Source organism: Sycon ciliatum, chromosome 9 (assembly GCF_964019385.1).
Source record: "Sycon ciliatum chromosome 9, ocSycCili1.1, whole genome shotgun sequence".
Taxonomy (NCBI): domain Eukaryota; kingdom Metazoa; phylum Porifera; class Calcarea; order Leucosolenida; family Sycettidae; genus Sycon; species Sycon ciliatum.
In genome coordinates, this window is record NC_088651.1 from 10267224 (window position 1) to 10282550 (window position 15327).

Below are 15327 nucleotides of genomic sequence, written 5' to 3' on the forward strand. Positions count from 1 at the left end.
TGCGAACGTCTGTGTCTTTCCACATCACCGTGCTGGTATGCTGTTTGTTCCTGTACTTATCTCCCTTCACCTTCACGCGAACAGTGACATTTTGTATTCATTTTTTTTATCTCCCCTCACCTCAGTTTGGTTGAGACACACTATCAGCTGGTACCGTACCTGCTGACTACTGGTACGTTAGCGTATAATCACAGCAGGAGCTCGCTAATGCCACTCGCTCCGCATCAGGATTTCGTCGACAAGGTATCAGATGATCAGCGATAGGTCAATTGCAAGTTCTGACGAGTGGGATGTGTGTGTGTGTGTGTGTGTGTGTTTGTGTGTGTGTGTGTGTGTGTGTGTGTGTGTATGTGTGCGTGTGTGCGCATGTGCATGCACATCTGTCCTCCTTGTCTTCTTTGTACACATCTTTATTATTTTCGAGCTGGGAATGTGAACATACTAAAAAAAGAAGAAGAAAAGCTACAGGTCCTCCCTCGTTAGTAGATAATCTCTGGGCCATCAAAACAGTTATCTTATAACGTGCAGGGATGAATTTACTGCCATGTTCTTGCATAGCAGTTTTTCCTATGCAAAATCTCGTAAGCTACAAAAAGCATGAATAGCCTGTACATGTACATGTATGTATCGCAGTTTTCTGCGTGTCACTGTCATTTTTTGAGAAGCAGTAGATCGATTTTGCGTAGCAAACTGCGATGCGATACCGGATAAATTCATCCCTGACGTGACTTATCTTGTAACAGGACTTGCAGCTAAGGTGAAATAGGCACTTATTCGTACTTACCTGGGCTACCCTCGATACAACATAAATTATCGAAGCTTCAACTCGTTATAAGATAATTGAAAATCTCCAACATAGCTCTTCCTTGGATGCAAAAGATCGTCCATATCTACGAATACATAGATATAATACGTTGCGTCTTTCTGCGTTTTCCTACGTGTTTTGGTCTTGGTCCTGCATGGTCAACATTATCTTATACTGAGGGTTTGGCACTCCAGGGACCTGAGCAAAGGGTCGTTATAACGAATTTTATGTACTAACAAATTATGTTGTAGCCGGACCTGTAAACAGTTGTATAGACCACGTTTCGCCAGGGGATTTAAGATTTCTATTTACTAACGGGGTTTATGTACTAACCGGACTCGTTATAACGAGGGAGGACCTGTATAATGGTGTTGTTGTTGTTGTTTGAATTCTTTATTATCACTTTGTTGTTGTTGTTGTTGTTGTTGTTGTTGTTGTTGTTGTTGTTGTTGTTGTCGTCGTCGCCGTCGTTGTTGTTGTTGTTGTTGTTGTTGTTGTTGTTGTTGTTGTGTGTGTGCATGCGTGCGTGTGTGTGGGTTACTGTAGCATTATAGTAATAATGCAGATTAATGGGTGCACGCGGCTGCTTCGTGCTACCACTCAAACTATGCTGCTATGAAACGTGCGCTGTACGTGCTCACATGGTACTCTATGCATCGTGGCATTCTATGTGTCATACAACGTGACACTCAACGCGACATTCATTCATGCGCGACGCTCAACGTAGGCGGCATGCGTCGTAGGCACTCAACGTGTCATACTAAAGTTTGGCGTTCATGCGTGTCGCTCGCCTCCGATGTGGAAGGCGTGTGGCGGCGTTACGATGACGCTTGCTCGTAGCTTAACGTGCGTGGGTTTGGCGGTGTTATGATGGCGCTTGCTTGTAACTCAACGTGGGTGGCATGCATCGTTGCATGTCTTGCTAGAGTTTGCTCTGCTATATATTTTCGATCCGTTCTGTGCGACGATCATTCTTCCTTGCTCGTAGTGTTATATATTTCGATTCGTTCTGTGTGCGGATCACTCTTGTCAGTTCATTGTGTTTCACCCACCCACCTCCCATTTCTCATCTCTCATTTACTTTGATAAAGTAAATAAAGGGGTGTTGGCCATGCTCATTTCCGGCTACTCAGGGCTCTCGGTCTTCGTCCCTTGGACGTGACTATCCTCTTGGCTCCGCCAAGATCCTGCTCTCTCTGTAGCCTCTCACTTCGCTGGCCAGCACCCTCCTAACCGCAAGCTGCTGTGTGTTGTAGTTAATGTAGCATTATAGTAATAATGCAGATTAATGGGTGCACGCGGCTGCTTCGTGCTACCACTCAAACTATGCTGCTATGAACGTGCGCTGTACGTGCTCACATGGTACTCTATGCATCGTGGCATTCTATGTGTCATACAACGTGACACTCAACGCGACATTCATTCATGCGCGACGCTCAACGTAGGCGGCATGCGTCGTAGGCACTCAACGTGTCATACTAAAGTTTGGCATTCATGCGTGTTGCTCGCCTCCGATGTGGAAGGCGTGTAGCGGCGTTATGATGACGCTTGCTCGTAACTTAACGTGGGTGGGTTTGGCGGTGTTATGATGGCGCTTGCTTGTAACTCAACGTGGGTGGCATGCATCGTTGCATGTCTTGCTAGAGTTTGCTCTGCTATATATTTTCGATCCGTTCTGTGCGACGATCATTCTTCCTTGCTCGTAGTGTTATATATTTCGATTCGTTCTGTGTGCGGATCACTCTTGTCAGTTCATTGTGTTTCACCCACCCACCTCCCATTTCTCATCTCTCATTTACTTTGATAAAGTAAATAAAGGGGTGTTGGCCATGCTCATTTCCGGCTACTCAGGGCTCTCGGTCTTCGTCCCTTGGACGTGACTATTCTCTTGGCTCCGCCAAGATCCTGCTCTCTCTGTAGCCTCTCACTTCGCTGGCCAGCACCCTCCTAACCGCAAGCTGCTGTGTGTTGTAGTTAAAGGCCAAACATACGAGCGTAATTCATATGGTTTTATTAACTTTTTAATATATCACGCAGATTTTCAAACCAAAACGCCATAAATACCAGGTTAATAGCGTAACACCAAGAGTGCATAAGCCCAAGAGTGTGCAAACACCTGTTTAATCTCCATCCAGTGGTGCGGAGGCAAAAACTTCACATCACTTGACATGATTGGATTCAATAGGTTACGCCGGCAAACAGTAAAAAGTGACCACAAGAGAGTTACACATGTACCCCTAGCAGGGCTGCATACAACACATGCATGTGGGTTTGTCACGTGATGTGAAGTTCTGCCATTGCAGACCCCACAGACGGGGATTGCACACTCTTGGGGTTTCAACCCTTTCCTTTGTTCAAATTCTTTTTCTGGCTGGATTGACACTAAACCAGCCCTTTCCTGTGTTCTGTATTCTCTGTGACAGCTTATCGACGAGTTCAACCCACCCACATACAACTATATGCTGGGTCCCGACATACTGGTTGCTCCGATCACCTCAGACCCTGCTCAAGTCAGCGTCACCTTCCCCCAGATCTCAACCAAGAGCAATGGTGGCGATGGTGGTGGTGGCGGCGGTGTGGATGAAAAGGATACATACGTGGCGTGGTGGAACCGCTCACTGACCTATCGTGCCGGCGACACGGCCGAGTTTCACAACGTCAGCCTGGACGTCTTCACGGTTTTCCATCGCACAGGTGAAGAACGCTGTCGCATCTTGTGAAATACGCACTTGTAACACGCACAGTCAAACAATGGACAGAAAGGCTCTGTGGCTTTCAGTCCACTGCTCTATGCTCTGCCTCCACGGCATTTTGAGTACTCTTTGCACAGTAGGTGCCCCCCCCCCCCCCCGTAACATACACGTGTGAGCACATGGCATTCTGTGGGGGAGTTCTCGGCAAATTAGTATTTCAGGAACTTGCGGAGCTGTCCAAAGGGCTGCAAGATGAATTTTATCAATATTGTCATCGGAAGTGTCCTCTATAACGTTACACAGTGGTCGGTGTATGCACGTCGGACGGGTCAAGACTGAAGAACGCAATGTGATTTGTGATGGAAGTGTGTTTGCACCACAATCATTTCGGCCTGGGGCCCATCATCAGGGTTGACACATGAACTGTAGTCAGCGAATATGCATGGACACCTCATCATGCAATCAATTTCATGTCTGTCTGCGTCTGGCTGTATGTCGGTGCATTGGAATTCACCTGTTTCTCCTTCAATTCCCAGGCTCTCTGTTCCCGTTGAGACCGGCAGCGATGGCATCACACCAGCCATTCTCCAATAAACCGTGCACTGACGTGCTGGAGCTACACGTGTACAACCCCACCGCCACTTCACCTTTTCCAGTACAGGTGGTAACCAACGACGACAGGCCTGGATTGGTTGCGGCATACTGGTGAGTGGCAAATAGCCGTAGAACAGTAATGCCGTCGGGCACCGGAGAACGCAAGGAGAGGGGGGGGGGGGGCTTTGCTTCAGGCTAGTCGTGCTTGTACTCACTTTGACTTTCCAGGGTCAAGGCGGTGAATGAATGGTTTTGAAGAGTGAAACGCAGTGCAATTAAGTTTGAGTTGTGGTTGTTTCCCCAAAACACACCGTGGTTCTGAAATGACAGCACGGGAAGTATCCACCCGGATCTTGAAATCCCCCCGTAGTTCATTACGTGGTACCGCAGTATTTCAACGTACACAGGAACTTGTCCAGAAGGAACACCTGCCGAGAAGGGACTGACCTTTTTCTGCTTCCTGGAGTGATTGCCTGACACAGCTTCCAGTGTACATTTACTTGCATTGAACTGCCCTTGCGGCCCGGGCTACACCGTGTGTGTCCAGCACTTGGCGTTCTTTGTTTGTTTATGTTTGATTGCGATTCTGCAGGAGAGACCCGCTAGCCAAATCAACCGGTCAACACGGTCTCAACAGCAGTGGAATACATTTCACGATCACCGCCCACCCAACCCTGAGTGTCTCAATTCACGTTCATTTCGGCCACAGCGGCACTGGTAGCAGCGGCGATGGCAGGCATCCACCAGCAGAGGAACCTCTACATCCATGCACGCTACACCATGGAGTGAACATATGCCGCCGTAATGGCAACGAACAAATCAAAGTGTGCTCCAAAGAGTCAAGATACGTGCAGCACGACATGTCTGCAAGGCCAGGACAACTATTCCCAACACACAACCTGCATCACGACCCGGCAATGCTGGAGGAGCAGAAGCCATACCTTAGCTGTGCCGGTGGATATGGTGACATTGTTGTACCTCATGGGCGTATTCCACATGGCGTGTACCTCTCCGTGTGGATGGTCTAGTGCATGGTCGACGGGTTGATTTGCCTGCTCTTTCTTGCTCTCTTCTTTTTTTCTCTCTCTGTTACACATACACACACTGGTCTCTCCCTTTATCTGCCTTTCTCTCCCTCTTTTCCTTTGTCTTTCCCTAGCGCTCTTCGTCACAAACACACACACACTCTCTCTCGCAACTATTTGTTTGACGTGTTTATCTATGGGTATGCTAAATCTCTTTCCGACTCTTTATCTGTCTGTCTGTCTGTCTGTCTCCATCTCCGGCAACCATGCAGGCTCTCGTTTTGTTCTATGCTGTTGTCTCTGCTGCTTTAGCCTGTCACTCCATGGTGTTGTGGCTTGACCATAATGGTATTTATTTACAGGTAGTTTTAGAGTAGGGCTTGACTAGATTTTTTTTATAAAATCCGGCATTGTCCCGTGCATGCAGGCGTGGCAAGGTGGTCTACAAAACAGCGGTAACACAATGGCTGAGAAACAGAGGGTGGGCGGGGATGATTAAGAAACAGAGGGCACGGCCTCAGCTTGGAGGCTAGCACTCCAACCTTGCCGTAGCCCCCGCAGTCAAGTAGGACGTGTAACATGGCCTGACATGCATGAGGGTTACGACACTTATGGTAATTGTGTTCATCGGATTTTCGGCCTATCCCCTCACCTGTTTGAGGAGCTGTAACTGCAAGTGTTCGGTCCCAAGCACCTCTTAGTCTTACGTGAACATATTTCCAAGGGAAAGTTAATGCTAGACTCACGTAACAAGCGTTAAATTACTGCAAGAACATATACCATCACGAATAGTAGTGGGCTGATAAGCTGTTCGGATGATGCCAATTTGTGTGTGTTTAACCATAAGAAGAACAGAACAGATACACTGTCCATGGTGAATTTAAAGTAAAATAATATGTCAAGAGTAATGATAAAAAAATGTGGGAACTATTTCTGTGGAAAAGACCCTAAAGTCAAACCAGGGGTGGCAAGTATGCCCAAATTGTCAAAGATCAAAGTACCAAAACATAACCATTATTAAAACTATATAAATATTCGGCGAGGAGACAATTTTAATATCGCAATAAGGAGGACAAGCTGAAGTGACAGTGGATAACTTTATTATTTAACAATGTCCAGCATAATTCAATAAAGTTATCCAATGTCCATTCAGCTTGTCCTCCTTATTGCGACATTAAACTATACAAAATGTTTTTTAACGATAGTGTAAACACATGTTTCTTGCAGCAGCAGATAATTAACGCTTTTACCAGTCTGCACATGGAGTATACATGCACACGTATTTTCCAAACAACATTTAATCTAAGCCCCCCCCTTCTTCTCTCTGCCTCTTGCCCTGACACGTGTGTATGCAGAAACACACACAACCACACACCCACACGCACGCGTGCACACACACACACAACAGACAAATACACACACATAATATTGTCCGTCTATCCATACACCAGCTGCCGTACCCACGTAGCAATCGTGTTCATCACAGCCTCAGGTACATGTAGACTCAGCTGTATTGCAGCAAGCACGGCAGACGTGTCCCTCATGCAATGTTCATTCCACTCCTGTCCACTCTCATATCAGCAACCAGTTCAAGACGCTGTAAGATACGCTCAACCTCCTCTCTGCTTTCCTGAACACAGGAAGAAAAGAAGATAGAAGGCACCAATTAGCACAGCAATTAATTGAATTCTCGATGTGAAGTGGTAGGCCTCGGACGGGGGGGGGGGGGGGGAGGGAGAGAGAGAGAGAGAGAGAGAGAGAGAGAGAGAGAGAGAGAGAGAGAGAGAGAGGAGAGAGAGAGAGAGGAGAGAGAGAAAGAGAGAGAGAGAGAGAGAGAGAGAGAGAGAGAGAGAGAGAGAAGCAAGATCTGTTGTATAACGTGGCTATTCTGGTACGATAATACTGTACCCGGTCTCCCACTACGGCGACACACACTGCACTGCAGCTATCACTAAAATCCACACAGTCATAACGTTACGGTTACACTACACTTACGGTAAGGTGATGCTCCTGTCCAGCGCCGGCCGCCCGCGCTACACTCGCCTGACCATCGACACAGTCCCCGGAGGACACTACCGCCGCAGTGTTGGCATTGCCACTTGCTTCCTCATGCTGTTGCTGTGACGACGGCGGGTGCCGGCGTGCTGTGGTTGGCTTGCTGTCTTCGTCGACGTCCTTACTCAGCCCCGACTTCATATCCAGAAGGAGTTTCACGTAGGGCCTCAGCTCAACCGGGCCGCTGTCCAGTGCCTTGGCCAGACCGGCCACGTAGTGGCGCGCGCCGAGGATGGCGTGCTGATTGAGAATCTTGGGCTGCATACACACAGACAAGCATGCATGCACGGACACCGCACGGTCATGCATGTGTTTCATACCAGACAACATGGCACAGAGCAATCCACATTACAGGTGTCTAAGATCCTCATGCAGGCTGCCTAACCGTGATCAAGAGTAGATAGGCTCCCAGGAGTGTGCGACTCCGGACACCCTCTCCAAATGGGGTCCGCCGACAGCGAAAACTGTATTTGTCATTATGTTTCGACTGGGCATTGCCGGTCAGGGACCCACTCCTGGTACAGAGAACAAATATAACGTCTGCATGCGACTGGAGGGGCTACCCATCACACCCCGTACTTCACTACGAGTAGAGTGGATCTAATTCGACTCAGAAGTCGTTATTCGTCGTTATTTGTTTACTTCTGACGTCAACACTTTCAAACCCAATAGAGGTTATGCGATTACATCATCTGTTGAGATGCGATTACATTATCTGTTGAGATGCGATTACACCATCTGTTGAGATGCGAGTACATCATCTGTTGAGATGCGATTACATCATCTGTTGAGATGCGATTACATCATCTGTTGAGATGCGATTACATCATCAGTTGAGATGCTGTGGCGTAGTCGTGGCACAACACTGCACTCAGGGTGCGTTTACACGACAACGCTGCAAGCGAAAACGCAAGAATATTTTTGCGTTTTGGCCTTCCGTTTACACGACAGTACACGAAAACGAAAGAAACGCAAGCGCGAAACGGAACAAAATACCGGGTAAAAACGCTCACCAAGGTGTAAGAATCTGGAAACGCAACTATTTTTTTCCGGATTCCAACCGTGTAAACAGCAAAAACGGAGCCTCATCGTTTCTGTGCCATGGCTACGGCAATGGCGGGAAATTAGAAAGAGCTGAGAGACGTATTTTTTGTGTTGTGGATTATTAGAAATAATTTCATCACGCTCACAAGGCCATCCTCGTGCAGCGTTCTTTACTAACTCCATCCTCGCGTAGTGCCTTCATGACTGTACGTTCCGTTGTTCTCTGGGTGCAACCCGCATGCCATTGCCCAGGATTTGGAGTTCTTCACTGGAGGCCCACAAAAGAAGGATGATCGCTGTAGCCGTTCTCTGTGCACTCTTTGCAGTCCAAACCTGCGATCACTTGGCCATCCTACACACTCATCTACTGCACCGTTCGAAAGTAGAGAAATAATTGGTGCAGTGGTATTTACTGCAGAAACGGGACCCGGATAGGAGAGCGTATTTGCGCGCCCAAAATTCAACGGTACGGCACTTGTCGACTGCATGTCCGTGCACGCAGAGCGTTCTCGTGTAAACACCCGAAAACGCATACAGCTTTGCGGGATCGAAAACGCAAAAATGGTCCAGCGTTGTCGTGTAAACGCACCCTAAGTCTTGCACTAGCGACTCACGCCGCATACATAGCGGCCATTATAAAATCTGCTGACTTCCGCTGTATGCATGTATTTAGCGCCCATTAGAAAATCCGTCCTTGGAATCGTTCGCATAAACCCTATACTGGTAACTCTTACCCGCTCCTCGTCCAGAAGATCCTTGTTGGGCAACTCGTCTTCTACGGCCTGTACAAACGAGTGGTAGATGTAGGTGAAGAATGCCAGGAACATGTCTGGGTCGCTGAGCTCTCCTTCGCCGTAGTCTACGTAGATGGTGGCCACACTGCGTGAGAGTAGGCACACCACACAGCACATCACCTCCCGGTGCTCCTCGTACCCAGGCGATAGGTATCCGTTACAGTACAATAGCTGGTGTGAAGCACACAGTGAAAACACACACACACACACATAGAGTTTTAGTATTAGAGACGGTTCCAAAAAGCATAAGAGAGAGAGAGAGAGTGTGTGTGTGTGTGTGTGTGTGTGTGTGTGTGTGTGTGTGTGTGTGTGTGTGTGTGTGTGTGTGTGTGTGTGTGTGAGAGAGAGAGAGAGAGAGAGAGAGAGAGAGAGTGTGTGTGTGTTTGAGAGAGAGAGAGAGAGAGAGAGAGAGAGAGAGAGAGAGAAACACACACACACACACACACGCCCGCACACAGATCACTGACCTGTATGCAAGGCATCGCGGTCTCATTCAGCCAGGTGACTGCTGCTGGAACACGGTCAAACACCTTCTTACCAACGTCACCACCCTCACTGCTCGAGACAAACTGACCCAGGAACTTCGTAGAGAGCTCATCATTAGGGAGGTATCTAGGTGCAGCATCTGGCACGTCCAGGGCCATCTCCTCTACGGCATCCTGGCTACTGAGACTGGGGAGCTTAGTCTGAGCAGACATAGTGTAGGAAGTAGGAAATAACAAACAACATAGAACTAATGGAGGATATCATAATTCACTTTTTTGTAAACTCTCCTAGTATTCTCTCCATGTAACGGTATACACATCTAGCCGCAGCAATGGATGCATGATGTACTGTTGTTGTCTGGGGATTTCTTCACTCCTACTCCCAGCCCCGCGCCATCTCCACACTTATACAATGGACGACTAGATAACAACATTCGGAAGACTGTATGTTATGAGAAGACGACGGAAACACAACTAGACAAGACGAACTCAAGACGGAGACTGCGTTTCACACCACAGCAACACGCACATGCACCAACGCCATGTACACACGACGTACACAAAACAACGTTCTACAACACCGTGTACACACGCCTACTCATAGCAACGGATGCATGATGTGTAGCAAGAAGGACCCATGAGTGTGTGTGATCCCCGGTAGCCTAATCGGTAGGGCACTGTCCCGGAAAGACAGGGGGTGCTGGGTTCGAATCCCGCTCGTGGATCCTTCTTTCGCAACATACCGTAAAGTCGCGGATAAAAGCCGGGTTTGTATACAAGCACATCGCGGATAGAAGCCTGAAAATCAAACAGGTCAAATGCATAATTATAAGCCTGTCGCGTGTAGAAGCCTGGCTTCTATGCAAGCGCGGATCGGGTGTGTCAAGAGTGCACGCGCTATGTACGGTGCATAGTAAAACTGCCGCCATACCGGTAGTCAGTGGTAGATCTACGCGTGTCGCGCGTAGAAGCCTGTGCATACAAGCCTGGCAAAAATATCAGTGGTGCATATAAGCATGGTTTGCATACAAGCCTGGTTTGCATTAAAGCCTGATGCAGAAAGCGGCTTATGTGCTTATAAGCCCGGCTTTTATCCGCGACTTTACGGTATGTACTTTGTACACACACACCTACCCGTAGCAATGGATGCATGATATACTTCGTGCCGGGTGCCCTGGATGCCTTCTCCCTCTGCGAGCGCACGCACAGCTTGGCCATGGCTGGGCACAACGACTGGCAATGCTTCATGGCCGCACCGATCGGCAACTGCCCGTGGTTGCCATGCCGACGTAGGTAATCGGATGTGAAGAATGTGAAGAAGCCACTACCCAGCTCGGAGTGGCCGAGTGATACTTCGGACGTGGAGCAGGCGGCCAGTACATAGAGCTCTGATTGTGACGTGGACTGTACAGTGTCCTCGGCGAGGGATGCTGCCAACAGTCCGGCGTGACAGCAGTCTAGAAATATCACAATGTGCCTGCAGGGGTGGACAGAGGGACAGAGAGAGGGGGAGAAGGAGAGAGAAAGAGTAAGAGGGATAATAATGGGTGTCGACATGCCATGCAGTGATCACATACACAGACATGAACACAGACAGACACACACACACGTGCACGCATGCACACGCCCACATACATGCACGTACAACTCGCAAATTTGAAACCAACACTAACACCAGTGCCCTCGTAATCACACTCGTCCAACACCAACACTAGTGCCCTCGTAATCACACTCGTCCAACACCAACACTTGTGCCCTCATAATCACACTCGTCCAACACCAAAACCAGTGCCCTCGTAATCACACTCGTCCAGCACTCACCTTGCCTTGCACTTCTTCAGTGACCGCTCGATAAGGCGGGCAGTGAGGACATTGACGGTGGTTGAGCCGGGGTTGTCGGCCGGGATCAGCACGCCGCTTTTAGAGCCGTCCGGGTTCGTGTGCACCTCTCCGTGACCGGAGAAGGACACCAGTAGCAGACCGTCTTCACCGACCTAGACACACATGATTGTGATGCACGCGAACAGACACATCGCCAATGCACGTGAACAGACATGACATCACATGATGCACATAAAAAAATCGCCAAGGCATGTCAACACACACGACATTGCCGGGTCACGTCAGTGACTTTCTGGCAGGCTGTGTATCCCGGCAGTAAAATTGCTTTACATAAGTTACACTGTGCTGCTCAATGAAATCCGAGCGGGAGAAGAATCCAGTTTGTGCCCTGCACCAGTACACCATCCCAGTGCTGGCAGGTCTATAATTGTAGGGCTGCACAGCGCCCGGCACCAGTACACATGCCAGTGTTGGCAGCACTGGTCTAGGGCTACACAGCGCCCGGCGTGGTATTCACTCACTTGATTGGATTTCATTGAGCACTGCACTGCACTGTACTGTACATCACCATTCTTCGCCCTACGGTATTCTTCGCCGTACGGTCTGATCAGCATGCAGTGAAAAACTACAGTATAACGTACTTTGGATAAAACACACACACACCAATATACATTTCCGTCAGAGACAAAAAAGAACACATGTGTGACCCAGAGTTGATGCAGGCAAAGATGGACTGGAGTTGGAGCAGACATGGCTGACTGACGTATAACCCATTGTTGCAGGGCGGATTCACTGGAGTTGGAACCAATATGGTCGAGGTCATGTGACCTGTTGATGAAAGGATTGCCTGGAGTGGGAACTAATATGGTCGAGGTCATGTGACCCATTGCTGTTGGGATTCACTGGAGTTGGAACTATGCAATATGGCTTCCCCACCTGGTCATGTGACACCTGTGAGGCGTCTACCAATCCCTTGCCACACTACCTACTGACATACCTCGGGTGAGACAGTTACTAGAAAGACAACGCAACGGCAATTATTATACGGACGGCACCACACACACTGCACAGGTCACCACTGCAAGACCCATTTTGCTGCGAAATTCGGTTCGAGTATTATTTACACACATTGTTGTATTGGGTTCTTGTCACTGACCTTTTCAGCAGCGTCGGAGATGTAGGCAACCAAGTTAGACATGGTGGCTGGGTTATCCGACGATTTCGACGTCAAGTACTCCACATGATTAGCCGGCAAGCCGAGAGGATCACGCAATATTGAGGACAGACGCACTGGATCTTTCTCGGCCGACTTTCCCAGGTCCAACTTCTTCATCGCCTTGTCACTCAGAGAGTAGCCCACACCTGTGCACAGTTTAAACACGGGAGTGTGTTTGTGTGTTAGTGTTAGTGTGTGTGTGTGTGCGTGCGTGTGCGCATGCGTGTGTGTGTGTGTTTGTGTGTGTGTGTGTGTGTGTGTGTGTGTGTGTGTGTGTGTGTGTGTGTGTGTGTGTGTGTGTGTGTGTGTGTGTGTGTGTGTGTGTGTGTGTGTGTGTGTGTGTGTGTGTGTGTGTGTGTGTGTGTGTGTGTGTGTGTGTGTGTGTGTGTGTGTGTGTTAGTGTTAGCAACTTGTGCTGGGATAACACCATTCAACAGCTCGCAAGGCTGCTGAATTGACCGCCACTAATTTTAGCCTGGCCTACACCACATGGCTGATTGAGCATTGCAACACCATGACAACGATCAACACAGCATTGTCGGACGAGCACTGTCGCTGCTCACCGGCGCAAACTGCACGACTCGTTGCCGGGTTGAACTGCAGCACACGATCCTCAACGTCCAGGGTGTTCTTGGACGTGACAACCATCCAGTCTTGAATTGTGCCAGACACTTCAAATTGAGAGTCATCGCTGGACGTGGATGTGCGCGATGGCGAAACTGCACACATGATACACACACACACACACACACACACACACACACACACACACACACACACACAAACACACACAAACACACATACACACACAAACACACATACACACACAACCTGCAGAGTATTCAACACTGTCCGCTGGGTCGGTGCAGCGGCGCTGATCATGTCACTTAGCCAGTGACTAACTGGGGTGCCAGCTAGGGCCACACCGGTCCCGGCATGCAATACCCAGACCGCCAGCCATGGGTACCCAGACCCTGACTTACTCTACGGAGGCTGGTAACCCCAGCTACCCTGGTCGGTAGCCCCGACACAACACACTCAGCAGTACTCTACCGGATTACCCAAGCGGCATGCTTGCCATGAGCCAGATCGGCCTGCGACCCCGCCTGCTACATCGTCCAATACTGGCAATAGGCCGTGCACAGACTATGGCCCTGGCCAGCACATGCACAGGGCCAGTAGATCACACAGTGCTGGCCAAAGAAATCCAACCTCATAGAGTCATAAATACAGTAGCGACGTTGCGTTTGAGTTCACAGACCAGTGTGTGTAGTGCTAGGGTTGTGCAGCGCCCGGCAGTGCTATTTTATTCACGAGGTTGGATGTCTTTGGCCAGCACTGTACCAGGGTTCTAACCAGGGGGGGGGGGGGGGGGTAGGGGTGCAGCACCCCCAACCCCCCCCCCCCCCCCTTACCGAGTCCTTTGTCGATGTTTGTGTCTTTTCATGCCATTCAACGAACATGCAGTCTCTAAGTCACTTGTAGAGGGTTGACAACGGCACATTCGTATGGGCTGAATTCCGGGGTTTGCCACAGAACGTTGCATTTGGCATGGCAAGACACTTTTAGAAACCGGAACAATGGGTGACGGGGTAACTGTCCCCCCCCCCCCCCCCCCCCCCCTCTACTATTTTTACCAGGCTAGAACCCTGCTGTACTATCTATGGCTATGTCTGTAGACAGTACCTACTGCGAAAGGAAGAGCTAGCGAGACCGGTCCCATTCGTAAAAATAACCATAAAATCACGGACAGCTATAGCGCTAGCCGCTTACAAATTCTTGCGTTTCATCTGGAATTGTTGTTGCCAGTTCAGAACAAGCGACGCATTAACGATCTCTTAGTAAGTCTTACCTGGTCCCGTTTCATGATCGAGTTGAGAGTAGTCTGCCCCCATTTCTCCCGGAGATATCGAGGCACTGCCTTCAAATTCTTATCTGGTTGTTGGTATTCAGAATACAGTGCTCAGCTAGGGCTAGGAGGCGACAGTTCTGCGATGTGCTAGTACTTGGCTCAGCAGCGCTCCGGCCGATGGATAACTCCGGGACCGGGAAGGGTTCTGCGCAAGACGTGGCGGCACGGTGCAAATCCTGGCGAAGGCCGACTGCACTGCATGCACTGACGCTCAGCTTCAGATACTACTACTACCGGTACGCGGTGTGTGGCTATAAAAATTAATAAATGGTTGAGGAAATGCACACATGTCATGTCAGGCTGACCATCTTCAAAAGAGTGCACATCACATAAACCGTATCGCGTAGATACGAAAACAAACATTTTGATTCTGAAACAACCTACAATGAATAGAGAGGTTAAGATGCACGTTATTTCTGACGTGACGCGAAAGTTCAGCTTGCGTTATTTGGTCACACGTCGAAAAATCAACGCGAGTGACCTGCTGCTCACGTCGAAATTTGGAGTTTTACGCCAAATTTGACGTGAAATTGCACGTCACGTCGGAAATAACGTGCATCTTAACCTCTCTATTACCGTATTATCTCTAATATAAGCACGGTCCTTTATTTTTTCAATGTACCTCCGCCCCGTGCTATTATTGGAGACGTTCCTTTATTGGAGACTGTTCCATTATTATTTCAACCTCATTTCAGAGGCTTGTTGCCATGCCAAATTCATGTCAGACACACACATTTCAGGGTTTTTTCGCCGGTACAGATAATGAATTTACACAGTGTTCTTATACAATGTAATGGAAACTGAGCACTTTATTTTTTGAATGCCGCCCCAAGGTGTTCTATTATTGGAGACTGTGCTTATA

General features: G+C 48.9%; 3 protein-coding genes across 3 annotated transcripts in view; 2 read left to right on the forward strand and 1 right to left on the reverse strand.

Moving 5' to 3' along the window:
* The window catches only part of LOC135825084 (uncharacterized), a gene marked incomplete in the record, with an annotated part of 23146 nt that extends 10314 nt beyond the window's left edge, over positions 1 to 12832 (forward strand). Inside the window, 1 exon segment of the mRNA XM_065337823.1 lies at positions 12817 to 12832.
* LOC135825085 (uncharacterized) lies at positions 116 to 5537 on the forward strand. Its single transcript, XM_065337824.1, has 4 exons — positions 116 to 243; positions 3229 to 3499; positions 4035 to 4203; positions 4685 to 5537. Exons 1-4 carry the CDS (start codon positions 208 to 210, stop codon positions 5118 to 5120), a joined length of 912 nt encoding a protein of 303 aa, XP_065193896.1. The 5' UTR covers positions 116 to 207; the 3' UTR covers positions 5121 to 5537.
* Positions 6292 to 14547, reverse strand: LOC135825083 (uncharacterized). Its single transcript, XM_065337822.1, has 9 exons — positions 14406 to 14547; positions 13117 to 13272; positions 12494 to 12699; positions 11317 to 11489; positions 10630 to 10972; positions 9478 to 9696; positions 8951 to 9181; positions 7113 to 7430; positions 6292 to 6747 (listed from the first exon to the last, which is right to left on the reverse strand). The coding sequence occupies exons 1-9, from the start codon at positions 14446 to 14448 to the stop codon at positions 6658 to 6660; spliced, it is 1779 nt and encodes a 592-aa protein (XP_065193894.1). The 5' UTR covers positions 14449 to 14547; the 3' UTR covers positions 6292 to 6657.
* Positions 14548 to 15327: the final 780 nt, after the last annotated feature.

Bases quoted from the DNA above. Each gene is read 5' to 3' on its own strand.
- LOC135825083 (XM_065337822.1), bottom strand. From the start codon at position 14,448: ATGGGGGCAGACTACTCTCAACTCGATCATGAAACGGGACCAG. The intron at 9,697-10,629 runs GTAGGTGTGTGT...ATGTCTGCTCAG, and splicing joins TCATGCATCCATTGCTACGG to ACTAAGCTCCCCAGTCTCAG. The intron at 9,182-9,477 runs GTCAGTGATCTG...GCTTCACACCAG, and splicing joins CCGCGATGCCTTGCATACAG to CTATTGTACTGTAACGGATA.
- LOC135825085 (XM_065337824.1), top strand. From the start codon at position 208: ATGCCACTCGCTCCGCATCAGGATTTCGTCGACAAG. The intron at 244-3,228 runs GTATCAGATGAT...TCTCTGTGACAG, and splicing joins ATCAGGATTTCGTCGACAAG to CTTATCGACGAGTTCAACCC. The intron at 4,204-4,684 runs GTGAGTGGCAAA...GCGATTCTGCAG, and splicing joins GGATTGGTTGCGGCATACTG to GAGAGACCCGCTAGCCAAAT.